This window comes from Otolemur garnettii, unplaced genomic scaffold, assembly GCF_000181295.1.
Source record: "Otolemur garnettii isolate 467f Iridium unplaced genomic scaffold, OtoGar3 scaffold00181, whole genome shotgun sequence".
NCBI classification, from domain to species: Eukaryota; Metazoa; Chordata; class Mammalia; order Primates; family Galagidae; genus Otolemur; species Otolemur garnettii.
Window position 1 is genome coordinate 144,676 of NW_003852576.1, and position 27,012 is coordinate 171,687.

The window sequence follows — 27,012 nt, forward strand, 5'->3', positions numbered from 1 at the left end:
ACTGAAGTGTTAAACAGCATGTTTTAAGAAATGGTAGATTTGTCTCTCCTTAAGTGACAAAACCTTATTACCTCCCCTAATATATCCATTTTCCCAAAGGGGATCTCTAGATTATCAAAACACTATTAATTTTAATTAACTTAATTTAACAAATAAATGTCGTTCAAACACTTAATGAAGAACTGGGAAAAGAGAAATCGTGTTGTTACATCAATGCAATTACGATGGAGTGGTATAACTCCAAAAAAGTCAGAGGATTACCCTACAGAGGAGAATCTTAACAGGTGGGCAGAAAACCCAGGAGCAAAGTTCTGGGAGAAAACAGCATTTTCATCAAATATTTTCCTGGTAAGCATTGATATTCCTAAAAGCCTCCCAACAACTAAATAATTTGATAGTCTGAGAAAATGTAATAAACTGTCATTTTTAGATAAATTTCATATCAGTCTCCTCTACAGTTAATAATGTTAGCTGGTGATTTGCATGTTGGTCTTTCCAGCGGAGTGTAATTTTATCACACTGCCATAGGTCTCTAATTTGATTTACCATGGCTGAGAAGAGATTTTAAAAAGCCATTTTCTATTTATTGCCTTGGCAAACGTCTTCCTGGCCATGTGCACAGATCAAGAGTTGTAGTAATAGGTTTTCTTTGTTGCAACATTTATTATCATCTGTTTTTATTTACTTCCATTTTTTTCTCTATGATTTTTTCCCCTAGAACATTTGCTAAAAGCTATTGGTATATGTTTTGCAGAATTAATGCACCTTTGAAAGTTGGAGCCACACGAAGTCCTGCCTCCTAACTTAGTGTTGTTTCCACCCGTGAATCTTTAATCTCCCTAGGTTTATAGCCATGTAGCACATAATCATTTATTTACATAAAACTCTCATGTTTACAGAACATTTTCCCATTTGTTGTAGCAGTTGGTCCTTAAAAAAAAACAACTTTACAGAAGAGAAAGGTGGGTTTTATTATTTTCAATTTACAAAGGAAGAAACAGAAACTGAGGAAGCCCCATGACTGGCCCAGAGGTTGGGGGGAATCCACACATTCTAAAGTCCAGGGCTCTTTCTGCCTCAACCCTGCCTCATGCAGGATGAGAAGCAGCAGGAAGGTTAGGAAGGAACCCTCGCTGGTGCTGCCCAGGTGTGCCCTGCCCCTCCCCCACATCGTCTGCCTGTGACCTCTGCTCAGCAGAGAGGATCTCAGCTGTTGATGGCACCAGTCTCCCTCCCTCACAGCCCCTCCATCTCTGTCTCCATCTCTGACACTCTTTAGCCCCCCAGCTCTCCCTTTGCATGACTAATGCATTCTCATTCTTGAAGGTTCTGTTCAGGCATCACCACTTCCAGGAAGCCTCCTTATCACCCCATGAAGAACTGGATTAAGTGCTGCCAGTGCTGCCAGTGCTCCCTGAGAGCACCTGCCTCATCAGGCTGAAATAATTTGCTTGTTGCAGTTTCATCTTGAGCAAAGACAATCATCTCTCTCTGCCCCCCTTGCCCTCTGAGACACACACACACACCTCCTCACTCCCTGAGCCTCTGGGGCATCCTTGCTGCTCCCTGAACCTGCTGGCCACACTCCCCCTGGACTTTGCTCCCCTGCATCGCTGCTGGAAGGCTCTTTTCCCCTGCCCCCCTCAGACCTCCTGCATCTCAAGGCTCACCACAGTCCTCCCCCAGGTCATCACTCCAATGCCACCTGCTTATACTCTCTCCCATCTTAGTCCATTCAGGCTTCCATAGCGGAATCCCATAGACTGGGTGGCTTATAAACGACAAACATTTATTTCTCACAGTTACAGAGACTGGAAAGTCCAAGATCAAAGTATTGGCAATTCCATATCTAGGGAGGATCCCTGCCCTCTGGTTCACACATGGTGCTGCATAGTCAAGGGGCCAGCTAGCACCATGGGGCTTTTTACTAAGGCACTAATCCCATTCACAAGGGCTCCACCCTCATGATCTGAGTGCCTCCCCAAAGCCTCACCTCTTAGTAGCATCACACAGGTGATTAGGTCTCAATGGGTGAATCGCAGCACAAATAGTCAGACCACCACTCTTTTATTTACACTGTCTAGACCCCTGCCGCCTCGCTTCCTTTCTCCAGAAACCTTCACAGATGTGCTTTATATATCATTTTGATTATTGATGTCTCCTTCATGAGAATATGTGAATTATAGGCAATAATAAACTGATCTAAGCCATGTTTTGAACCAAGTCCTACAAGCTACCCTGGCTGTCTTCATGAGCTGCTGATTAACCATTTTGTCTACAAAATAGAAAACAGAATATCCAGACAGGTGTTAGATACAGTCTTTCTCACATGGCTTGCAGTTCCCTGAAGGTACTGCCTTCCCTGCTGGCCTAACACAGAGTATTTTCTTTTTGGAGGGTTTGAGATCATGTGATCAGGCCAGATTAATGATGTTTTTATTTCCCCCCAAACTGGTAGTAAACCCATTGTGGAATCAGCTTCTTACCCCCTTTCAGAAACTTTTGAAATAGCATTGCCTTGTATATAAAAATGAGAGAAATTAGATTGCAGTTTTAAAAATTCTCTTTTTTGCCCACTAATGACACTAATTTTTTAATTTTATGATATATATTGATGTATCATGTATAATATCTGTAATCTATAATTAATGTATTATTATATGTTAGGTAATTTATTAATAAGCTATTCAGTGAAAATTCACTTTAGCACTTTTCATGTTCCAGGTATTGTGTTAGATGCTCCAGATTCAGGAACAAGCAAAACAAATACTATCTCTGTCCTTTGGTAGTTTTCAGGGTAAAGGGAAGCCAGATCGTTAAGAAATGTTATAGAAGCAGGTGGCTCACACCTGAAATCCCAGCACACTGGGAGGCTGAGGCTGAGGGATTGCCTGAGCTCAGGAGTTGGAAACCAGCTTGAGCAAGAGTGAGACCCAGTCTCTACCAAAAATAGAAAAACTAGCCTGGTGTCCCAGCTGGTACTTGAAATCCCAACTACTTGGGAAGCTGAGGCAAGGGGATCCCTTGAACCCAAGATTTTGAAGTTACTATTGATACTGGATTTTTGATACTGAATTTCCAGGTTCTTGGTCTCGGCAGTTCGAAGAATGAAGCGACGGACCACAGGATAGGTTTTATTCAACAGGTATAAGTGTTACAGCTCTCACAACAAGCCAAACCTCCTTGTAGAGTAGAATTAGCACTAAGATAGGTTTTATAATACAAGTGTTACAGCTCTTACAAAGGAGCAAACCTCCTTGCAAGTATTTACAGCTCTTATAAAGGGGCAAATCTCATAGAGCAGGATACAAGTGTTACAGAGCCAAACCTCTTTGCTCTTCTCCTGAGATCTGCCCAAGTCTGTGCTCAGGGTCTCTGGCTTATATAGGGGCAGTTGTCCAATGAGCTTTTGGGTCTTGAAAATAGACTAATCATGAGTAGGTTTTGAAAATGGACCAATCAGGGATGCACTGGAGGAATTGCCAGAAGTCCCCGTGAGTAGACAGCACAGCGCCAGTGTCTTTCCCGCATGTGTTGGGTTCTTTTGGCTACTGGAGCCTCTGTTGGGGGAGGGAAGCTCCCCCTTTTGCTCCAGCCTGCTGGTTTCTGCCAGCAGGTCCTCTAGCGCAGCTCTACTGGAGCCTTTGGTGGGGGAGGGAAGCTCCCATCCGTTTGCTCCAACCTGCCGGTTCCTCTGCTGGTTGCTGTCACCAAGACAGAGGTGGCAGGTCCCCAAGCCCTGCTTGGCTGAGCTGGCTGGGGTGCCACTTTTCTGGTAACACTATGAGCTATGACGCTACAGCACTCTAGTCTGGGGAACAGAGTGAGACTTGTTTCAAGAAAAAGAGAGAGAGAGATTGTAGAAGCCAATAGGTATCCTAGGAACCTTGGGGAATTTGAGAATATGTGAATAATAATAATAAACAGGATGATGGTTAAGACTATGTGTGCTCAATGCTGTACCTCTGTGGACAAGGAAGGGTGCTTTGGGTGGCAGCAGGGTTTCAGGGCTGTAGTGCCAAGCATAAGAATGATCTAAGTCATAAATAAATATGCTGCTGTCCCAGGCCTCTTAGCCCTGAGATGGGTCATACATTGTTTGTTCCATCATTCATTCAATACATAGCTGTTGACCTCCTATGGCTGTGAACAAGATGGGGAGAGGTCCCTCCCTGCCCTCCTGATGCTGTTAGCCCACCTGGGGGCATCCTGGGAGCTGCTAGCAGCAGGGTCTCTGGTGCTGCCTCACTGCCCTGCTCACAAATGGGAGACATCAGTCTTTGCCCTGCAGCTGGCCGGTGGGCTACTACGGCCTCCCCTTTGTCTGTCCTGACCTCAGGCTGTAAAGTTGGGGCAGCTGCCACATTTTGAAGGATGAAAACTCAATCGTGCTTCTTACTTCTGTCATGTTCTATTTCTAGGCTTAGAAGAAAGGGGAGAAGAATTTGCTAGCATGCTTACAGAGCTGCTCTTTGAATTGCATGTCGCGGCCACACCTGACAAACTCAATAAGGTCAGCACCATTTGATTCTGAGTTTTTGTTTGACAACTCAGCAAAAAGGGGGCGGGGGGCTGCAGGCAAGAGGGTGTTCTCCATTATAAAATTCTAGAGATCCACTTGAAATGGAAAAAAATCCCCTATGGCACATTGTGGGGGAGGGAAGTTTGAGGTCAGTAGTTAAGATTTGAAAAGGCAACGTAATAAAATGTGAGCACAGGCTAGACTGTCCTGAGACCTGCATTTTAGATGTAATTTTACTAAAATTATTTTTCTAATAACTACCTGTGACCTTGAACAAGTCATTTACCTTTCGAGGCAAAATCGAATGTTATGTCAAAGCAGTGGTTATCACCAGGACAGAGAATGGAAGAGGGGGACAGAATCACCAAGGAGCTTTTCCAAATTCCAAGCTCCCACCCGTCCACCTTGTGAAGAGAAATGCTGAGATTCAGCAGAGACAGTCACATTAACCAGGTTAACCACACATTTCTTCCCACCTGGAAAGAGCCCCCCAGCCTTACCCATCTGGGTTCCTCTAATAATACCACAATGTGTTTTTCGAGATAGTACAAGGTCTGGCTGTGAAGTTTCTTAAAAGAAACTGATCATTAATTACATAAAACGCTGTGATATTTTTCCACTCCCTCTCTCTCTGTGTTTACTCCTTTCTTATTTTCTGAGAGCCATGGTTTCTACACACATTCACTTATCGAGGTGGGAAAGAAAAGGGCAGAGGGAAGCAGTGAGGTGGCGATGTGAGTGATTTCTTTATCTCCGATAGGGGTCACTGGCTCTGCCGGGTCAGAGACTTGAACACAGTGGGAAATTGCCTCATTCATCTCTGAGCAGCCCCTGCCATTGCTCAGAGGGGGCGTGTAGTGGCTCCAAGATTCCACTGTGGCTTATTTCCATAGTCAGAGTAAACCATTGTCCCTAAAAAAGGACACACCAAGGACAGTTTTGTTGGGTTTTTTTCTCCCCAGATCTTTTTGCTGGTAACTTGCGGTTCAGCACTCTGACATATTAAACTTTGATGTGTAAGCTCAGAAACAATTTTTATTTAAATAACCAGCTTAAAATATAATGGGAAAATGTAGGTGAGTCTTTCCTAAATGGCGGGAATAACAGGAAAGGTGGTTTCTTCTGCTTGCTTAATTTAGCCATGATTTAACAGATAGGTTTCTTACACTGCGCTCAGGTGAGATTAAACTGGCCCCAGCCCAGCACCTGGTCTTTCCAACAGCTCTTCCCTTCTCCCCCTGGAGGTTGGAACACCTGCCATGAATCAAAAAGTATAGCGCCATCCTTTGCCCTCCCAGCACGATGTATTATTAGGTTCATGAAACATTGAGAGCTTCATGAGACGTATAAGGAAATTGGCTTTAGCCATGGCCCTTGCTCAATCCTAACCTATATATATATGTATATATATATATATTTTTTTAAAGTACTGTTTTTTTTTATAGTCATGAAAAGTGAAAAATATACTACAGATTTTTCAATGTGACTGTCACTTTTTTTTCTTTTTTTAAGACAGTCTTACTTTCTTGCCCTGGGTAGAGTGCCATAGATAGCTCACAGCAACCTCAAACTCCTGGGCTCAAGCAATCTTCTTGCCTCACCCTCCTAAAGTAGCTGGGACTACAGGCGTCCATCATCATGCCTGGCTATTTTTTTTTTTTTTTTAGAGACTGCGTCTCACTCTTTCTCAGGCTGGTCTCAAACTCTTGAGCTCAGACAACCCACCCGCCTTGGCCTCCCCTGTCATTTTTTCTTCTTAACCAAACATCCTTTTAAGATACTTTTTAAAAAGTCCTCAGGTCCTGGCAGTGTTCTCCCCATGCTTTCTTTCTATTCTGTCTCCTTTTCCAACTTTGCCAGAATTCAACATCAAGGTTATCTTTTAAGGGGCTTGAGGAATTGCCAGTTCACCCTTCAAACACCCAGCGATCTACCCTTGAACCTTTAGAGAAGCCTGTTTCCAGTCATGGGGTTGGAATTAGTTTCCATATTTACACAATAAAGATGGTGTTTGGTTGGGGCCTTTGCAGGCCATGAAGAAGGCGCACGACTGGGTGGTGCAAGATCAAACCATGGTGTCAGTAGATGTGGCAAAAGATTCAGAGGAGGAAACAAAGAAGCAAGAAAAAGAAGAGAAGCCTGAAGCTCTCAAAGAAGACAGAAAGGAAGAAAAGAGAACTAAGACCGTAGAGGTAAATTTATTCTAGATTGTCCCCCTAAAGGGCAATAATATGTTCATTTCATCAGCAGCCCAATCTTAAGCAAGGAGAGGTCATTTCTTCTTCATTTGTACCCTATTGCATATTCTAGAAATATGAGTACAAATGTGATAAGCACAGAAATTTCTCTATGCCAAAGCAATTTCGTGGCTAAGCACAGCTTTTCTTCATAGCGTTACAATTGTGATTTAAAGGAAAAAAAAGATCTTTAAGAACATAGTTGATTTATCTGTAGGGTGGCTTTCCATCTTACATGCAAATGTGTTACTATAAAACGTCTTTATGCCTCATGACTAATGAAGTAATTGAAGCTTGTTTTAAAAAATTTCATTGCTACAGCTTTTATTCTGTGGTTTAATAAATTTATGTGGTCATAATTTATATCCTTTCTGTGTTCAAAAAGGAGTTTGCAATAACTTCATCTTACATTGAATTTTAATTTTAATGGAAGTAACTTTTTAGATTAGATGAGTCTAAGGAAAAATCTCCCTTGAGGTGTGTTCATTCAGCCTCCCCTCCATGTACCTGCTCCAGTGCCTGTCTGTGTGTACTCAGCATAGCTCTAAGTACTGGGGATGCAGCTGTGAATAGCTTTGGCACATCCCTGGGGACTCAGCAAAACTTCCATTTCATAGCACCATTTTGCTTAGAAAAGTTCCATGTTATATTTGTTTTTTATTTTTTAAGAATTCAATCATTGGCTGCACACAGTGGTTCACACCTGTACTCCTAGCACTCTGGGAGCCCCAGGTAGGTGGATTCCTTGAGCTCAGGAATTTGAGACCAGCCTGAGCAAGAGCAAGACCCCATCTCTACTAAAAATATAAAAACTAGCCAGGCATGGTGGAACACGCCTATAGTCCCAGCTACTCTGGAGGTTGAGGCAGGAGGATTGCTCAAGCCCAAGAGTTTGAAGTTGCCATGAGTTACAATGCACTCTGTCCAAGACAACAGAGTAAGACTCTGTCTCAACACACACATACACAAAAAAGAATTCTACAGTTTTTAATATTATAGCATTTTTAAAAAGCATCTGCTGAGTGACTGATTTTCTTCCCTGTATTTATTTATTTCAGGAAGTATATGCGTTGTCCATTGAAAGTCTGGCAGAAGTAACAGCCCGCTGTATTGAGCAGCTTCATAAAGTAGCAGAATTAATTCTTCATGGACAAGAAGAGGAAAAACCAGCTCAGGACCAAGCAAAAGTTCTGATAAAGTAAATAAATGTTATCTTCTTTCTTTCTTTAATTTTTACATATACATGTGATTAGGTTTCCACTTTTTGCTTTCATAGAATTAAAAAGACTTAAAATTTAACAACAATAACAATGTTTAAGATAAGGCCTAGAAACAAAAGCCTCTTAAAGAGTGAATGAAGATAAATACATTCAGAAGGGAAATCAGACAGTTGCTGCAATGAAGTATTGAGCAATAATAATAATAGTAATGCAAAGAAAGTAACAGTCACATTCTCAAATAAGAGTATGTCTATTATAGAATGCTTTGACTCTGAGGTTCAGTACAGAGTCATCAATTGACTTCTTTTTTTTTTCTAAAGTCTCAAAAAATCGACAACTGATACTTATAAATAAAAATAAAAGATAATTTCAAAAAACAGATCATGCCAAATCTTATAGACAATAGAAAAAGAAGAAATACTTCAAAATCATTCTGCTTAATCTGGAAACACCTGATATTAAAATTGGAAAAAATGTATTATTATAAAGGGGAAATTACAAACATAATTCACTTTTAAATGAGGATGAAGTATTCTGTGTCCTAAACAACATATTAACAAGTTGAAGTAAACATTAATGTTTAAGTAGTGTACTTTAGTCAAAATTGAATCTAATTTATGTGAGGTTTCTTTCTTTCTTTTTTTTTTGGAGATGTCTCACTTTGCCTGTCTGAGTAGAATGCAATGGTATCCAGCTCACAGCAACCTGAAACTCTTGGGGATCAAGTGATCCTCTTGCCTCAGCCTCCCAAGTAGCTGGGACTACAAGTGCCTGCCACAACACCCAGCTATTTTTTAGAGACGGGGTCTCACTCTTGCTCAAGCTGGTCTCAAACTCCCGAGCTCACGCTGTCCACTCGCCCGATTACAGGCATGAGCCACCACACCTGGCCCACGTTATTTTATTTCTGACACATGTTATGTTTAATTCCTATTTTTCCAGTTTTATATATGCGTGTGCCATTCAGATACACACATGTACAGACCAGGCCACTAAAGATCCAGATTTCAGGTCTTTCATTGTTCTATGATCATCTTAAGGAAAGAAGGGCCCCTTCAAGAAGTGCATCATATTAATAAGAAAAAGAATAATTAACTAGGAATTATTTCTAGAAACTCTTTATGGAAAGATTTAAGGGAAGACACTATAAATCATTCCAGAGACAGAGGCACAAAATCATTTATTTTAATAGAGCAAAGTAGGCAGCACCTATGGCTCAGTGAGTAGGGTGCCATCCCCACATATCTAGGGTGGCAGGTTCAAACCTGGCCTCGGCCAAACTGCAACAACAGCAACAAAAGTAGCCAGGCATTGTGGTAGATGCCTGTGGTCCCAGATACTAAAAAAAATAAAAAATGAAAATAAAAGGATAGAGCAAAGTCTTGGAAGTACAGACTTTTGAGGATAATTACATTTTCAGTCTACTACACCAATAGAGAAAGGAATTGCTAAGCTGGCTAATGTCTCAGCTGGCTTCACAGGAGTAGACGAACACACTTGACTGTTCCTAGGGACGTGCACCAGCTCTGAGTCTGAACTCTGGTGTGACGGTCAGTGTGGATTGCACATGTGTACATATGTGGTATACATATTACGCTCTTTGAGAAATAGTAGCTATTATTATTAGTATACCGAGTGAAATAAAAATACATGTATATATAAATGTGTATGTAAGATCTAGTGAATATACATGAAAATAGTTGGTGGCTCAGCGCCTGTGGCTCAAGTGGCTAGGGCGCCAGCCACATACACCCAAGGTGGCGGGTTCAAATCCAGCCCGGGCCCGCCAAAAACAACAATGACGGCTGCAACCAAAAAATAGCCAGGCGTTGTGGCAGGCGCCTGTGGTCCCAGCTACTTGGGAGGCGGAGGCAAGAGATTCGCTTGAGCCCAGGAGGTGGAGGTTGTTGTGAGCTGTGATGCCACGGCATTCTACCCAGGAGGAAAGCTTTAGTCTCTGTCTCAAAAAAAAAAAAAGAGAAAATAGTTGGTGTGGAGCTAAAAAGCAAGCTCTTAACCTTTATGCACATAATTGAATTTTATACTATAGAAAATTAGCACAGGCCCAAGTACCCTCCTGTAATTAGACAAACAGAGAAGCAAAAATAAGAGCCCCTAGAAATATACAGGGACCGTCACACGCGTCTCAGCACGCTCAGTCACTTTGGTAGGGAACTAGTCTCTGCCTATTACTGTGTTTGGCATTATAGTTTGAGGAGTAGGTTTCAGGGGAAGGCCTCCTTGGCTAAAGGTCTTTTTAGTATTTTTGTACGGGTGGCACTTTTCCTCACTTGTAAAGATATGTCATCTAATCTAGCTTTTCATATCCAAGCATATAAAAATCAAATATAAGAACCATAAAATGCCACCTTGTAATATTAAGGATATGTACTGACTTAACATATAGAAGAAAGAGCAAAGGGAAAAACAGGGAAAATTTGGAGTATTGAGGACAGTCTCTAGGCACTATCTAGGCACTGTCTCAGCAGTACTGATTAGAATGCCTGAGTCCCTGAGTGTGGATGGGATAGGAAGACCTTACCCTTAGCTCCTTTGTGTCCCAACCTTCCTAAGCTTCACCAATCCCCTGACTGGTCTGTGTACAACAGATGTCTTCCCATCCACCTGCCCAAGAACATAGAATGGCTCTGGGCTCTCTCCTGGTCTTACTCTCAACCCCTTCTGCAGACAAGTTTTGGGTGGATGGAAGAATGGATGGATAGATGGATGTATATGGGGCATCAAACCTAAAAATAGGGCCCCTCTTTATCAAAATAGAACTTAACTCTACTGACTTTACTACTGTTTTTAACAATTTCTTTCTTTCTTTCTTTCTTTTTTCTTTTCTTTCTTTTTTCTTTTTTTTTTGAGACAGAGTCTCACTATCTCACCCTCAGTAGACTGTCATGGCATCACAGCTCACAGCAACCTTAAACTCTTGGACTTACGGGATTTTCTTGCCTCAGCCTCCTGAGTAGCTGGGACTACAGGTGCCTGCCACAATGCCTGGCTATTGTTGTTGTAATTATTGTTTGGCAGGCCCAGGCCAGGGTGTATGTGGCTGGCTCCCTAGCCACTGAGCTACAGGTGTCAAGCCTACTTCTAACAATTTCTTATGTGGCAGGCACCAGTAATCCGTCCTACTTGGGAGGCTAAGGCAAGAGGATCAACTTGACCAGCTACTTGAGAGGCTGAGGCAGGAGACTCGCTTGAGCCCAGGAGTTGGAGGTTGCTGTGAGCGTGATGCCATGGTACTCTACCCAGGGGGATAGCTTGAGGCTCCGTCTCAAAAAAAAAAAAAAAAAAAGAGGATCAACTTGAGCCCAAGAGTTTGAGGTTGCTGTGAGCTATGACACCACAGCCCTTTATCGAGAGTCACAAAGTGGACTCTGTCTCAAAAAGAAGATTCTTAATATGGGGTTATTAGACTATTTATAAAAGTCATATATACTAATTATTAGAAAAATGGCAAATAATACCCACATTTATTAGGTAATAACATTGTTTTCAATTTTTGTCAGTCATAATGTTAGGATAAATATTGTTTTGGTTAAATATTTGCATCCATCATACCTTATTTTCTTGGGGTAAAGTCCTAGAATTGCAATGGCTAGAGTAAACTTGAAATTTTTCTATAAATCATAAAAATATATTCTACAGGCTCTTAACTTTGAGGCATCTAATAAAGGAATAATCAAAATATCAAGAGAACACCTGAGTTTGAATCCCACTCTACTACTCACCACTGAGTGTCCTAAACTGGTTACTTAACCTTCTTAAGTGTCAGTTTCTCTGTCTATATATAATGAGAACATTAGTATAACCCATAAGGTCACTATGAATATTAAATATGATTAGGTATAGCAAAATGCTTACCATAGTGCATCAGTAAATGTTCGTTATTATTTCTGAATTACCAAAAAGCTGGAGAAAAGCCATCTGGCCAGAGTTTATACCTCTGTACACGTGGCACTCCAGCCTGGTATTTTCCTGCACTTGATTTTGATTCTAAAAAGAGGTCAAGTGAGTTAGATGATTATTCCTTAATTAAGCATGGAGAGAAAACCAGGATTAGATGGAACCATGATTGTGAATCATGGACGATTACTAAGCAAAGCTGTCTGAGTGCACATTTCTGTGTAGCATCTTCAAGCACATCTATGCTTCTTTTAAACTTAATACTGTGGTATCAGCAATTGTCATGACAGGTAAATTATTTTATCTTATTGAAAACCTCCAAACCTCTTTTTTCTTGTTTTAGATTAACTACTGCAATGTGCAATGAAGTGGCCTCCTTAGCAAAGAAGTTTACAAATTCCTTAACCACTGTTGGGGTAAGATTACAATATTGATTTTTTTCCCCCTGTTTTAAGGGAAGTAGGTCTGTGAAAGGCTTTGAGGAGACGTGGAGGATGGAGTGCCTTCTTCAATAGCCCCACAGAACAAGCCACACTGTGCTGTAAGCTAAAGCCAGACTTAGGGCTCCTGTGGGCGGCTAAGGTGCACTCCTCTGATTGGGGTCGCCCTGAATCTGCCGTCTCAGACATATAAGATGTAGGGTGAGTTTTCAAACTGCAGTGGGCCTCATTTTCTTTCTTTTTTTTAAGGGTCAGGTGATTCTTTCCATTACAGATAAATAGGTATATAGTCTGTGAGATATATATACATATATATATATATATGTATATATATCTCACTCTGTCACCCTGGGTAGAATGCTATAGTGTCATAGCAACCTCAAATTCTTGAGTTCAATCAATCCTCTTGCCTAGAACTACAGGGGCCTGCCAGAACACTCCACTAGTTTTTCTATTTTTAGTAGAGACAGGGCCTGGCTCTTCTCAGGCTGGTGTCAAACTCCTGAGCTCAGGTGATCCACTCACCTCGGCCTCCCAGAGTGCTGGGATTACGGACATGAGCCCCTGCACAAGGCTGAAAATAACAAATTTGGAATATTTTCATTCACTGCTGTCCTCAAAGCCTATTTTATAAGCCAGACAAGAAGTTTCTTGGTTTTTATTGTCACACTTCAACTGTAATGCAAAGAAAAATGTTACCAATTGGCTTAAGTGTTTCTATTCTCAGGGTAACAACTTTGAAAGACTCAGCCTTTTTTGGGAGGTGTGGGTTCTAGCTGTTTTCTTTAGAAATCAGCACATTAGCCGGGCCCAGTGGTTCACACCTGTAATCCCAGCACTGTGGGAGGCTGAGGAGGGACAATTGCTTGAACTCAGGAGTTGGAGACTTGCCTGAGCTCAAGTGAGACCCTGACTCCTAAAAAAAAGAAAAACCAGCCAGGAGCCCAGGCAAGCACCTGTAATCCCAGCAGCTTCCAAAGGCTGAGGCAGTGGGATGCCCACAGCCTGAGTCTGAGGTTGCAGTGAGCTATGACACCGTTGCGCTCTGCTCAAGGCATAGGGTGGGACTCTGTCTCAACAAAAAAAAAAGGGAAAGAAAAAGAAAGAAAGAAATCAGCACATTATATAGCTCCACCTTAGTGGTCCCAGAAAAGGCAGGTGAAAAATATTCCCTTTAACCTTCCTACTTTTCCTTCTAAAGCCCTGGATGCAAAGTCTGATGATTCCTTCTATGGGAAACAGCAGGTTTTAGTACCTGTGGGAGTTAGGGTGTTCGTTGGTTGCAAGGTATTCGTTTCCTCGGGTTGCTAAGTCACTCCCTATGTGGCTTAAACAACAGAAATGGATTCTCTCTCAGTTCTGGAGGCTAGATGTCTACAATCAAGGTGTGGGCAGGGCTGTGCTCCCTCCAAAGCCTCTGGGAGTGGATCCTTCTTCCTTGGTTCTTCCTGCTTCTGGTATCCCCAGGCATTCCTTGGCTGTGGCAGAAAAACTCCCGTCTCTCCCTGTGTCTTTACATTTTTCTCTCTGTACCTTCACATCATCCTCCCTCCCTGTGTGTCTGTGTACAAGTTTCCCTCTTCTAATAGGGACACCAGTCCTATTGGGTTAGGGCGTGACCGGCAGGACCTCATCCTAACTTACTACATCTGCAACAGTCCTCTCTCCAAATAAGGTCACAGTCTCAGGCACTGGGGGTTAGGACAATAAGGCATCTTATTGGGGGACAATTCAACCTATAACAGGAAGCAACAGAAACAAGTTCCGAATAATTTAGACAGAAAAGGAGCTTTCTGAAAGGCAGAGTAGGCACATGAGCAGCTGTGGGCACCCAGCATGGAAGCTCACGCACGCTCTGTCTATAATGCAGCTATTAATGTCACTCAGCGACAGCAATTGCCAGACCCTGTTTCTCTCCATTTAGAGCCCTGGATAAGAAGGTTTGAAAAGCCCATCAGCATGGATCAGATGTCCCCCTCAGTTATCACTCAGCAGCAGACAGGGACAGGGTCACATCTCATAAACCTACCTGGCTGCTGTGGTGTACCCCTTCTCCCTCATTAGACCAAGAGCTGTTCTCAAAAGAGCAGAAAATGATCCTGGGCCTAGCTGTCCCCCCAAAAGGTGTCTGTCCCCCAAGCTTATATAAGTAGCTCAGCCAATAAGGGGGGAGCTATACACCACCTACTGTGCTGTCTATAAATCTGGTTTGACACAACTGCAACAGGGGCCTTACCTAACAAATGCAAACATTGTAACTTAATCGTTTGTACCCTCATATTAATCTGAAAAAAAAAAAGAAATCTGGTTTGCTTCTCCTATTTTATAAAATAGCAGCTTGTACGTTTATCTAATTTTAGTATTTTTAAATTATTTTATTTTATTTTATTTCATTGATGGAGTCTCAAGCTATCACCCTGAGTAGAGTGCTGTGATGTCACAACTCACAGCAACTTCCAACTCTTGGGCTCAAGCAATCCTCTTCCCTCAATTTTTCTATTTTTAGTAGAGTTGGGGGGTCTCGCTTTTGCTCAGGCTGGTCTTGAACTCCTGAGCTCAAGCAATCCCCCCTGCCTCAGCCTCCCAAAGTGCTAGGATTATAGGTATTAGCCCCACACCCAGTCTGTTTGTCTAATTTTAGGTCTTCAGCAACAGAACTTGACAGTACATGAATAGAGTGACAGGGAGGTGAAAGCTCATTGATATGAACATCTGGATAAATCCACCTGTGTGCTCAGTGTGTCCAAGTCAGCCAATACCCATGGACTTGGGTGTAAATGCTAGATTTGCAGAGAGGTGTGAGGTCTTCACCTTGGCAACCCTGGTTCCCAGGGCTCTCTTGTACCTTCTTGTCATTCTTTCCACTAAGGCCCAGAGGGTGAAGTGATACACCCATGTCATTCAACTGATCTTTCAGCAACCAGTTGGCTGCCTCTCAGATCCGTCAGACAGATAGCCAGCTGCTTGGTTCACAGAGTGATTGCTGGGGTTGAGCGTGTGTGTGTGTCTACAGGGGTATGTGTGTGTGTTATGTTTTATTTGATTCACGTTAAGAATTAATTCCCATACAGTAGTGCATACTCTTCACGGTACTGCTTTATATTCCTGTTTACATATCGTATTTCAGCACAGTGCTTCTCAAACATATGAGCCAGTCACTTGGAGATCTTGTTAAACTGCAGGTTCTCAGGTCTAGAATGAGAACTGAGATTTGATGTTTCTCATGAGTTCTCAGGTGATGACAATGTTCCAGATCCACTGTTCACCACTGATGTGGCAAGGCTCTAGCAGATGGGCGTGTACTTGAACTTATATTTATACACGTACATATCCACCCACATGCACAGATGTTTGTATGCACAAGATCAAGAATACACAGTTATCATTTTGGAGAAGAAAAAGCTGAATTTAAAATAGAGTTTGCTGAAATGCCATCCTACCACAACAATGCCCCTGATTCTGTGCTATGATGAATCATTTACATCAAGTCATCTTTTCTCTTCTCTAAAACAGCCATTATTCATAACTTGAAGTTAATGAGTGCACATTGCTCTCCAGACTCCATTTAAATCGCTTGCACATCTCATTGATTCTGAAATCCAATGTCATTTTATTGCCCTCATTTTGATTATATTTTAGAGGTTTATTGATAATCAAATAAACATGAAAGCAAATACCATAATGGATTTTGTGGTTACTTACTAAAATGACTGAGATTTTAAAGAGTTTTTTCCCAAGACTCTATTGTGGTTTCCCTAGTAAGACATTTCTCTACCCTCAACAGAGTAATGCCCATGAATATGGGTTTCTGTGGGAAGATTTTTAAATTTACATATTTTTGCTTACAATAAACTCTTCCAGGTAAAGTAAGAGAACCCAGCCTAATATGAGCACTCTCTCTCTTTAATCATTTATGGTCTAAGAGTAGACTGAACATTTTAGACAGAGAAGATTCTTGATTGATAAACCCCTACCATATAAAAGGATAATGACAGTAATGCTAGCTTTCACTTTTTAAACACATACTTTATTCTATGCTCCGTGCTTCATATATATTTGTGTTTTCAAATTTGGATGTGTAGACCTGTTTGAAAGTTATATTTAAGAATGTTTTAATTTTGCTGCTCTTCTAGAAGATTCCCTATAACTAAATATCTTTGTTTTCATTTAAAGGAAGAAAGAAGGCTGGGTGCTGTGGCTCACACCTATAATCCTAGCACTCTGGGATGCCCAGGTGTAAGCTCAGGAGTTCGAGACCAGCCTGAGCAAGAGACAGACCTGTCTCTAAAAAAATAGCTGGGTGCTCTGGTGGGTGCCTGTAGTCTCAGCTCCTTAGGAGGTTGAGGCCAGAAGATCTCTTGAGCCCAAGAGTTTGAGGTTGCTGTGAGATATGAGCCACAGCATTCTACTGAAGGGTATAAAAAAAAAAAAGAAAAGGGGGGAAAAAAGAGAATAAAAGACTAACCCAGAGCCTGGACTAGGTTAGATGAGTGAGGGACTTAACTCACCTGCAAAATTTGAGGAGGCACAAAAAAGAAAAAGAAAAAAGAAATCTCAGTCATCTAAATAGATACTTTAATGCTATATATATGTTTTTGAGATACAGTCTCACTCTGCACCCTGGGTAGAATGCTATGGCATCATAGCTCACAGCAACCTCAAACTCTTGAGCTCAAGTGATTCTCTTACCTCAGCCTCCCCAGTAGCTAGGACTATAGACATCCACCACAATGCCTAGCTAGTTTTTCTGTTTATAGTTGAGATGGTGGTCTGGCTATTGCTCAGGCTGGTCTCGAAATCCTGAGCTCAAAGGATCCTCCTGCCTTGGCCTCCCACAATGCTAGGATTACAGGTATGAGCCAATGTGGCCTATGCAATGTTTTGAATAATAAAAGTGGAAATCAAAAACACTATGATCAACCAAATGTCAAAATTATGTGACCTCAGACAAGTTATCCAACCTTCCAAATCCCTATTTTCTTCTCTTTAATTTGGAATTATCATGATGTCTACCTACCTCCTAAGATTTCTGTACAAATGACATAAGACCATACAAGTGAAACACCAACACAAAGCCTGGTCTGTAGTAAGCATTCCCACTCCTCCTCTTCCTCAGAGACCCCTCTGCACAGCCAGTGTATTACCTTTTATGTGGCAGCCATGCAGTATGAGCACCTAATCTGTCAGTTTTGTACTTTTGATTCCACAGAGTGACAAGAAGGCCGAGGTCCTTAACCCCATGATCAACAGTGTGTTTTTAGAGGTAAGTGGCCCCAGAAAGAAAGTACTTCTGAATCAAAGCAAATGTTAGAGCTACTTTTTTTTTTGTCTTCCTCCCAGGGAGTAGGTGTTATTGTGATTCTAAATCTTATCATCAACAGTCTTTTTTGAGTACATCTGTGTGGTTCAACCAGCTGTAAACTGTCTGTTGAAGTAACAATACCTAATTTTCAAGAATTCCTGATTATATAAAGAAACGCTAAGCTTGCAGGTTATTTCTGTCGCTGTTTCCTCCAGCAGAAACTGATTTCTGCTGCCAAGTTTGACTCTCGATGTTAACACTGTGGTTATTGGCTGCAGTGAGGGATTATTGCTCAGTGGTGATTTTCATCAAAATGGGTACCCTCCCCCCTTTCACAGTATCCTTTGGTTTAGCTGGGTCTATGCTCCAAGCTGGCAAAAATGCCAAGTAAAGTATTTGGCCTTTCCCTGTTCAGTGACAAGGGGCAGCCTCCTCTATGACCACTTACTGTGTGGTCTGCCCACTCACCAGGAATTTGTGGCATCTGTTGCATACAAAAGAAGCTTCCTGGACCCTGCTGTGTCTTTGCCAGGAAAAGTGATGGAAGGGAAGAGAGCCCCAGGAAGCCTCCCAGGCTCGCAGCATTCAGCTATATTCTTCCTGCTGAGAGAGGGTAGATGATCAGTGGACCAGAGTCTTCCACAAGAGGCCAAACTTTAAGAAACTGGCATTTCTTCTTCCATTCTGATTTAAACAGAGCCATCTCTGAAGATGACGCATGAACAGCCAACAACACATGAAAAAATGCTCATCATCCTTAATCATCAGAGAAATGCAAATCACAGCCACTCTGAGATTTCACCTAACTCCAGTGAGGTTATCCCACAGCCCCAAACCCTAAATCTGCGTGGGTGTGGAGAGAAGGGAACACTTTTGCACTGCTGGTGGGACTGCAAACTAATACAACCTCTGGAAAGAAGTATAGAGAATCCTCAAAGAACTAAAAGTGGATCCCACAATCCCATTATTTGGTATCTAAGTGCCCAGCAGAACAAAAATCATTTTACCATGAGGACATTTGCACTAGAATGTTTATTGTGGCTCAATTCACAGTTGCCAAGATGTGGAATCAACCCAAGTGCCCATCAACCCATGATTGGATCAACAAACTGTGGCATATGTAGACCATGGAATTCTATTCAGCCATAAGAAAAAATGGAGACTTTACATCTTTTGTGTTTACCTGGATGGAGTTGAAACATATTCTTCTTAGTAAAGTATCACAAGAATGGAGGAAAAAAGTATCCACATACTCAATACTAATATGAAACCAATATTATAAACAACTACAAGTCCACACTAAAGAAAAAACACTGATATAGTCTGACAAGGTTGTAGGGAGGAAGAAGGAGGGAGGGTGGTTGGCAGGATCTCACCTAATGCCCATCAAATGTGAGGGTATTCAGCAACTCCCTGGGTGAAGGGCTCAACTACAACTTGAACTTTACCTTAGAAATGGAAACAATGTAACCTAAACATTTGTACCCTCATATCAATTGAAATTAAAAGAAAAGCAACTGGCCTATCTGTAGGCTCACAGCACTCAGCTGAAGCCACAGGCATTAACAAGCTAAGTTTGAACATGGGTGATGTATATGCAGTTTTGTTCTTTATGAAATAGCTGTCAATTGCAAAAGTTGAAAATTACAAAACTACCTATGTATTTATAGCCATGTTTCAGGGACTTGTATCTTACTCTTTGGAAAAATCACCAAGGTACAAAGATAGCAAAGTGGTGGCACCGAGGGTTTAAGATGCAGCCACACAGTGCAATGGAGGTGACCAGAAGGGCCAGGACCTGCAGGAGAAGGTCCTTGGTGGACAGACACAGCTAAGAGTAAACCCTGGAAGGCAAAGGCTGAATGTGGCCTAAGGAAATCTCTGTGCTGGCCACCCAAAATGGCATCAGCAGATTAATGATAATATGAGTCAAGAGTTCTTTTCATTTTCCCAGTGGAAGTTGGGTTTTTTTTGGGGGGGGGGGGTTGTTTGTTTGTTTGTTTGTTTGCAGTTTTTGACTAGGGCTGGGTTTGAACCCGCCACCTCCAACGTATGGGGCCAGCACCCCACTCCTTTGAGCCACAGGCACTGCCCCCCAGTGGAAGTTTTCACATGTTTTAGTTACCTTTCCCTTCAATGGCCTATCTAATGCTGTCTGTTAGGGTGACACACACTAACAAACTAGTGAACAGTGCCCTCAGATAGACAAACTGAGCAGAAGGGACCATGCAACAGAGCATGACAGTATTCAAGGGTTTCCCATGAATAGTTAGTTACTCAGGAATATCTCCAAAGCTTGACGTAAACCCTTCTTGTTTAGTTATCTATAGGTCAGGAGAAAATGACCTCCTTCATGCTGTGCTTTCATGTTATTTCAGGATAGCCAGGTTGATTTGGGAGAGGATAAAGACTGATCATGTTGGGCCATGAATATACACACAGATGTCTATAGGAATCAGTGTCTCACCTCGAGTGAATTCTTCTCTCTCTGTTAGTTATAGATAATTAAAAGTTGGACATGCTGCATCCAAGAGGATGTGTTTACACTTGCTTTAAGCACCAATATGGTGAGAAAAATATAATCCAATATTGGAGGAGCTTAAGGAGAGGGAATATTATCAAACTGAGAGAATGGTCAGAATTAAACTATAAAAATAACCCCCGACCTCCTTTCCCCTTTCACAGGGCTGCAACAGCACGACCTACGTGCAGGACGCCTTCCAGCTGCTGCTGCCCGTGCTGCAGGTCTCGCATATCCAGGCCAGCTGTTTGGAAGCACAGCCATAACCGGGCCAGGTCTAGCTGGCTCCGTCCAGCTCACATGGCAGGACATGCCACCAGGTTGCTCAGTATTTAAGCGGATGTTTTCTGTACGGCTGGCCACAGACACCCATTTGAGGACACTACAAGCAATTTTGCACAGTTTTAAGAATGCAAGTTTAAAGAGGGTTATCATTTCTCTTAATGTGTATGGGTTGTTTCTACAGATAATTGTGCTTTCTTTAAGTTAATTTAAACCTATGTGGCTTATATGGAAAATGTCCTTGAACCTGAAATTCATGCACAAATATTCATGTCCACTTTCCTAGGTATGCACTCTATATTTAAAAATTCATGGGCAGACCCTAGGTTGTATTTAATCCTTCAAGTGGCTACCTTTAAATGTTCCATTACTTTAAATCAATTCTGTTGTTTTTTTTTTTTTTTGAGACAGAGTCTCACTATGTCGCACTCAGTAGAGTGCCACAGTGTCACAGTTCACAGCAACTTTAAACTTGGGCTTAAGCAATTTTCTTCCCTCAGCCTCCTGAGTAGCTGGGGCTACAGGTGCCTGCCACAACACCCAGCTACTTTTGGGGTTGCAGTTGTCATTGTCCTTTAGTAGGCCTGGGCTAGGCTCGAAACTACCAGCCTCGGTGTATGTGGCTGGCACCCTACTCACTGAGCTATGGGCGCTGAGCCTAAATCAGTTCTTATACTGAACTTATGTTACATAAATGTCATGGGTGAAAATAACACTTCTCATAGATTTTACCGATTATGGTAAAAGAGGAATATAGTTGTCTCTTTATAGTCATTCATTCTTGCAAAAGCATTTATTGAGCACCTACCGTGTGCTCACAAATAAAGGAATATGCTCTGAGAGGCCAAGGCAGGTGGATTGTCTAAGCTCAGGAGTTGGAGACCAGCCTGAACAAGAGTAAGATGCCTGTCTCTACTAAAAATAGAAAAACTACCAGGTGTTGTGGGTTCATATAGTCCCAGCTACTCAGGAGGCTGAGATAAGAGGATGAATTGAGCCCAAGAGTTTGTAGTTGCTGTGAGCTATGCAGTCTACCCAGAGGGACAGAGTGAGACTCTGTCTCAAGATACAAACAAACAAACAAAAAGTACAATAAAGATCTCACTCCAGAAGAGACAGACAATGGGTTTACAATAATTCTTAAAATACTAACAAATTTTTGAAACCTTAAAAAACTTTAAGAAAAGGGTATATTGGTGTTTTGGTTTTTTTTTAATTGGCAGTTTACTCTTCCCTTTATTGCATTTTCCCACACTCCTTGAACTAATTTTTTTTTTTTGCAGTTTTTGGCCAGGGCTGGGTTTGAACCCGCCACCTCCGGCATATGGGGCCAGTGCTCTACTCCTTTGAGCCACAGGCACCACCCACTCCTTGAACTATTTTACCCCAAACTCCATACGTGGGGTGAAAATATGTCTGAAAGGGAGTGTCAAAGAGTATTTAGCTTATAACTGCCTTCTTCTAATCCTAAACACCTGATGGCAGAATTACAAAGCTTGGAAGTATTTGTCCCATGAAAGGATCCTATGTGCAAAGTGACTCCCCCCAAATGTTGGAAGAGCCCAGAAACCAAATAGTAAGGCAAAGGAACCCAGGTTATGATTTATTAGGGGGACTTACAGATAGAAGCATGGTCTTGGGTAGCCATGAGATGTGTACATCTCTGCACCACGACTCGCCCCAGTCCCAGGGATTATATCTTGGGGAGAAAGTAAGCGCATTCTGGAAGGAACGTGTAGATGGCTAAGAGAATGCTGCTGGAGTCACAGCCTGTGGTTCTATGACAGTGTATCAAGGGTTTGTTGTGGAGGAGAAGTGAAACTGATAGTGAGTAGGGGTTCCTACATACGGAGGAATACATCAGCTAGACATTTTGGAGCCATTCCCAGATTTGAGGTTAGCCAGGCAGATTAGCATTTAAAAAAAATAAAGTCACTCTTGTCCCCACAGTAGTCAAGTAGAGAATTAAAGGGGTTTTAACACAGTAGACTCCCAGAACTGCATTTTAAAATCTGCACAGAGTACACTCACTGGTGGCAAGTGCCATTATCACTTCCAAAGGACAGAAAATACTGATGTGTGTTTTGACTAACTGGTATATTGATCAGTGGGTGGATGCACAGAAGTCTCTGAGCTGCCAGGGGCCCTGGCAGGGGACATTTCTCCTGGGCTCCACGCACTCATCACGGGTGAGGGTTCTGTATAATGCTTCTGTTTCAGAACACCGTTGACATCCCTGGAGGCACAAGTAGTCCTGCCCAGTGGTACTCTCCAGGGCAAATGAAGCTTGTAGTCTTGGAAGAGTAAAAATCTCTTATTCATCTTTGCTTTTATTCCCCTGATAAAAGAAACTGCCTTTGCTCCATACAGGCAGGGTGGGGACATGTTCACACCATCCCAATGGTGAGCTGTCATTCTGTCTATTAACATTTCATTTGTCTGGGCCTTGTTCTGCATTTGTATCTCTCCTGAAACAGCCATAGAAACATAGAACAATTTATTTACAGTCTGGAAAATAATTCTCTGGGGAAGCAATTAAACATGTTTTTTCCCTCCTCTTTTTGATTACCTGAAATGTTTCTGTTATGGAGTCCGGAGAATGATTAACTGGTAAAAATGTTGGATTTGCTACTTCATAAATTTTAGACTTTTTAATGTCTTGCATGGAGGAAATGATTTAGGTCTACAATTTCTTCACATCAGCGGGGTATTTTTAGCATCAGATTCATTTAGACGTTAACTAGAAATGTAAAAGAGAAACAAGTATTTTTTAAGGAGCTAAATTTCTAAACTTAGAATTTTTGCCTAACTCCAACCACTTAGTACATAGCAACATTTTGAATTATAAAATAAAATGGAAATCTTTAAAAGAATAAGAGATAATTATTCAAAACAGAAGTGGTTGGCATTATTAATGTTGCATCTATCTTTTCATGATGTTGAAGGTTGCCAGGTCGAGACACAGGCTGAAAGATGATTCCCTGGGCCTAGTTCCATGGTCTATGAATGACATTATTTGAGAGAGAATGATCACTTAAAATATATCCACCCTCCAGAATTCCTTTTAATACTGTTTTTCACCGTCACTTTTCATTACTTTTAAATAATATAATTGCTTCTTTGCTTTGCTTTAAAACTTAGCAAACACCAGCTCCAGATCTGGGCAAATGTAATCAGTTACTGAATGAGTGATTTAACAGGCTTCCCTTGGAAGTGTGTGTTCCTTTAATAATCCTTTACATAAGTTGGATTCATTTCACTCAATGCAATTACCCTGAACAAGCATCCCAACTTTTTTCTCACATCAAGTGCAAAGTAAGTTCTAGTCTAAATAATGAATGTAGTCCTGTGCCTGTATCTTATTAAATAAAAAAAGCATCAAACAGATTTCACATTCAAAGTAAAATGTGTTCAAGAAAAATTGCTTTCAGGTATTGACACACACAGATCTAAAGGGCAAAATTGAGTCCCAAATCTTAAAACATAGGCTTAAGCTTATAAATTTCATCCCACTGAGAAGTGAAGATTCTGTTCCCTCTGGGTCTCACAACAGGCTGTACATCGAACTCACAGGTAAAGGAGAGTGAGGGACAAACTGAGGCTGTAGCAGGAGCCGTGAGGATGGATGGTACCTTTAGCAGCTGCAGCTGAGGAACTGGACACCAGCTGCAGAGCTCAAAGGCAAAGGAAGTAGTGGCCTTGAGTGGGCTAAAGGAAGGTGCCAACTACAGAAATGGGAGCATTTCCTGGTGTTTTGTGGAAATCAGCTGCCCCAAAGTGCTGGAAGATGTGGGAAGTCACCCCTGCACAGGCAGGCCAGGCTGTGCTTATGTAGGAAGCAAAGGCAGCCAGATTTCGATCCAGCCATCCAGAAGTCCAGGATAGAACATCTCAGTGAAGCAAGTTAGCAAAATTTGAAATAAACATTTTATTTCTCTCCCTCCTTCCTAAAAAAAGGTGCATGTGTGTGTGTGTGTGCACACGTCTGTGCTGAACAGATGAGGTTGATCATAGCACATAACTTCAAAGGGTATTTAATTTTATAAAAGCAATTATTCCGCAGGGTCAAGATAGTATTTTGTATAATGTAAAAACTACCCTTTGATCGTCGTCTTAAGCATGCCCTATATTCTGATGTTTAGATCTAGGCTTCTATTTAGTTTCTTAAATTACTGTGGTTATAAAGCACATCAAAAGAGACTATACTGAAAATCTGTCTTAGAACTGCAATTAGGAAAAAGAAAAAAAAAGCTGCAATTTTGCTCAGGTTTTGTGAAAGATTAGAATTCCTAACACCATAGGAGTGGATTCAGGCCAGCCATTTGTCACATAAAAGAAAAACAATGACAAGATTAAGGATGTGCATTATTTTTCTAGGTATCTTACGCCCATTCATGTTCACTTTCCATATATTCATCCATATTACTAGATGCTTGACTAGAATCTCTGCTATTAAACTACCTGAGCAAAGACAGCACCTCTTCATTTTTTTCCTTAGACCCCTAAAAATAATCTGAGTTACTCTGCCCTTTGGACATTTTCTCTTCAGCAATGATTGAATTATTACAACCCAAATAGTAAGAAATGTATGGGTGGTGTTTCTGATATTTCTGGGGTCCACGGTCTTCATAGACTGGAAATAAATGCTTATTAGGAAGGGTTGGAATTTTGTGTTGAGATTTAAGCTACATTTACCTTTGTCCAGATCACAGAGGCTTTTTCTCTACGTGAGCTATCAGCCAAAAAGGGTTATGTCACCCTGTGGTCACTGCTAACTCTCTTTACAGGCCCATCTCTCCTATTGGTCTCAAAAGACTTTTATGTTGCAAAAGAAGAATGTGTATATTTCTTAAACGCCTTCACTGAGTGCAGAAATTTAGGGTAATTCGGAGATGTTCTCTCTCCCAGCCCTGGTTTCACTTCTAGGCTTGTAAGCTGCCATTTGGAGGGAAAAACCAGCATAGAAGCCAAGGCCAGATGGATGAAACCTTGGCATAAAACACAGCTGAGCTTGTGCCTTTGAGTCCCTGCCGTCTTTATCCTTTTTCTCTCTGAGGATTTTTTGGTTTTTTGACAGTCACCAAGTACTCAACTTCCAGGATCAATTTTTAATATCCTACCCCTCATTTTCCATGTTTTTCCATATCCCTTCTCTTTCTCTATGTGTTTTACTCTCCTTTCCCCATTTGCCAGAAAACAATCTGTACAAAAGATTTCAGTCACAATCATTATTTATGCATTTATCATGTCCTGGCCTCTGTGTTGAGTGTTTCATTTGCATTATCCCATTCAATCCCCATGATCACTCCGTTGGGTAGATGTTATTACAATCTCCACCGTACAAATGAGAACATTAAGACTCAGACCTGTTACATAACTCGTCCAGTGTTACACAACTAATAAAACAGAGCCAGGACTCAAACCTGGTCAAATCGGTTTAACATGATTAGCTGGCATTTTTAACTGTTGAATTAGACAGAGCTTCCCAACAAAACAGAAATGTAACGTGTTATTTTTAGAGCCATCTGCACGCTCAGATTTGTATGTTTAGCTCTCTTTGGGATGTGAGGTAGATTTGTAGCTTTGCTTGTTTCCATGCAACTGAGAACAAATTGAGACTAAAGAGACACAGTATGAAGCCACATGAGGTCATTGGGCCCCTGCGTGGTTCTCGCCACCTGCCTCGCCGCCATTTCACAGACATTTACATCAAGCAGCTTCCTGGTCACCATCTACACAGCATCCTGTCTCACAGGTCCCTTGCTGCCACTAAGATGTCTCCATTTCCTCCTCCTTTTCCCTTCTCTGGTGCCAGGGAAGCCCCTTTATCAATCACCACCATTCCTGAGAATCCTTAACCCTCTAGTACCTTCCCAGAACATGGTTTGGTTTGGTTTGGTTTTTAAAGCTTTCCCTACCTTGCAGATTAGACCTGTCTAGACGGCCCTTAAGCTGAATCATCAGTTTCAAGTTCTGTGAGATACCGATGAGTCTTGGAAAGAAGTACTGAATAATGTCTCCTTACTCTTGAACTTGGCGCTGTTCCCTGTTAAGCCCAGGAAATGATGATCCTAGTGGCGGTGCTAGGGATGATGAGGATGATGGCACAGTTATTGACTGAGTCCTTACCAGGTAGGCTGTAGCCACACAGGAAGAGCATTTTAGCTCTACAATCCTCCAAGTCGATCTCATGAAATAGCTGCTAGTTTGTCCTATCCATTTTGCAGATGAAACTGAAGGTGAGAGAGATTAAGTCAACTGCCTGTGATTATCCAACTAATAATCAGAAGAGCCAGGATTTATATCCACACACTATATAAAATGCTGACAGAGCCCACAGAAGAGCAGATACGTGGTCAGAAAAAAGAGTTCCCCTCTCTCTATCCTGTGGCCTCAAGCAGAGACAGATTTCTTCATAAATCTCCCTGTCAAAGGCTAACCACATTTTCCCTTCAAGGGCCTCTGATCCTAGGAGAAACGTTATATGTTGAGTAATTTATTTCTTACTGAGAACTAGGATTGCCTTTTGACACTTCTCCAGGAAAGTTCTAGTTAAGTATCTTTGGGGGA

At 41.7% G+C, this 27,012-nt stretch overlaps 1 protein-coding gene across 1 annotated transcript in view; it reads left to right on the forward strand.

The window, feature by feature from the left end:
* The window catches only part of FAM114A1 (family with sequence similarity 114 member A1), a 57,370-nt gene extending 36,698 nt beyond the window's left edge, over positions 1-20,672 (forward strand). The window contains exons 8-13 of the mRNA XM_003800679.1: positions 4,422-4,513; positions 6,553-6,714; positions 7,818-7,957; positions 12,241-12,313; positions 17,547-17,600; positions 20,325-20,672. Of these exons, the coding sequence (XP_003800727.1) occupies positions 4,422-4,513; positions 6,553-6,714; positions 7,818-7,957; positions 12,241-12,313; positions 17,547-17,600; positions 20,325-20,426 (623 nt within the window). The 3' untranslated portion in view covers positions 20,427-20,672. The remainder of the gene's footprint in view (positions 1-4,421; positions 4,514-6,552; positions 6,715-7,817; positions 7,958-12,240; positions 12,314-17,546; positions 17,601-20,324) is intronic.
* The last annotated feature ends 6,340 nt before the right edge of the window (positions 20,673-27,012 follow it).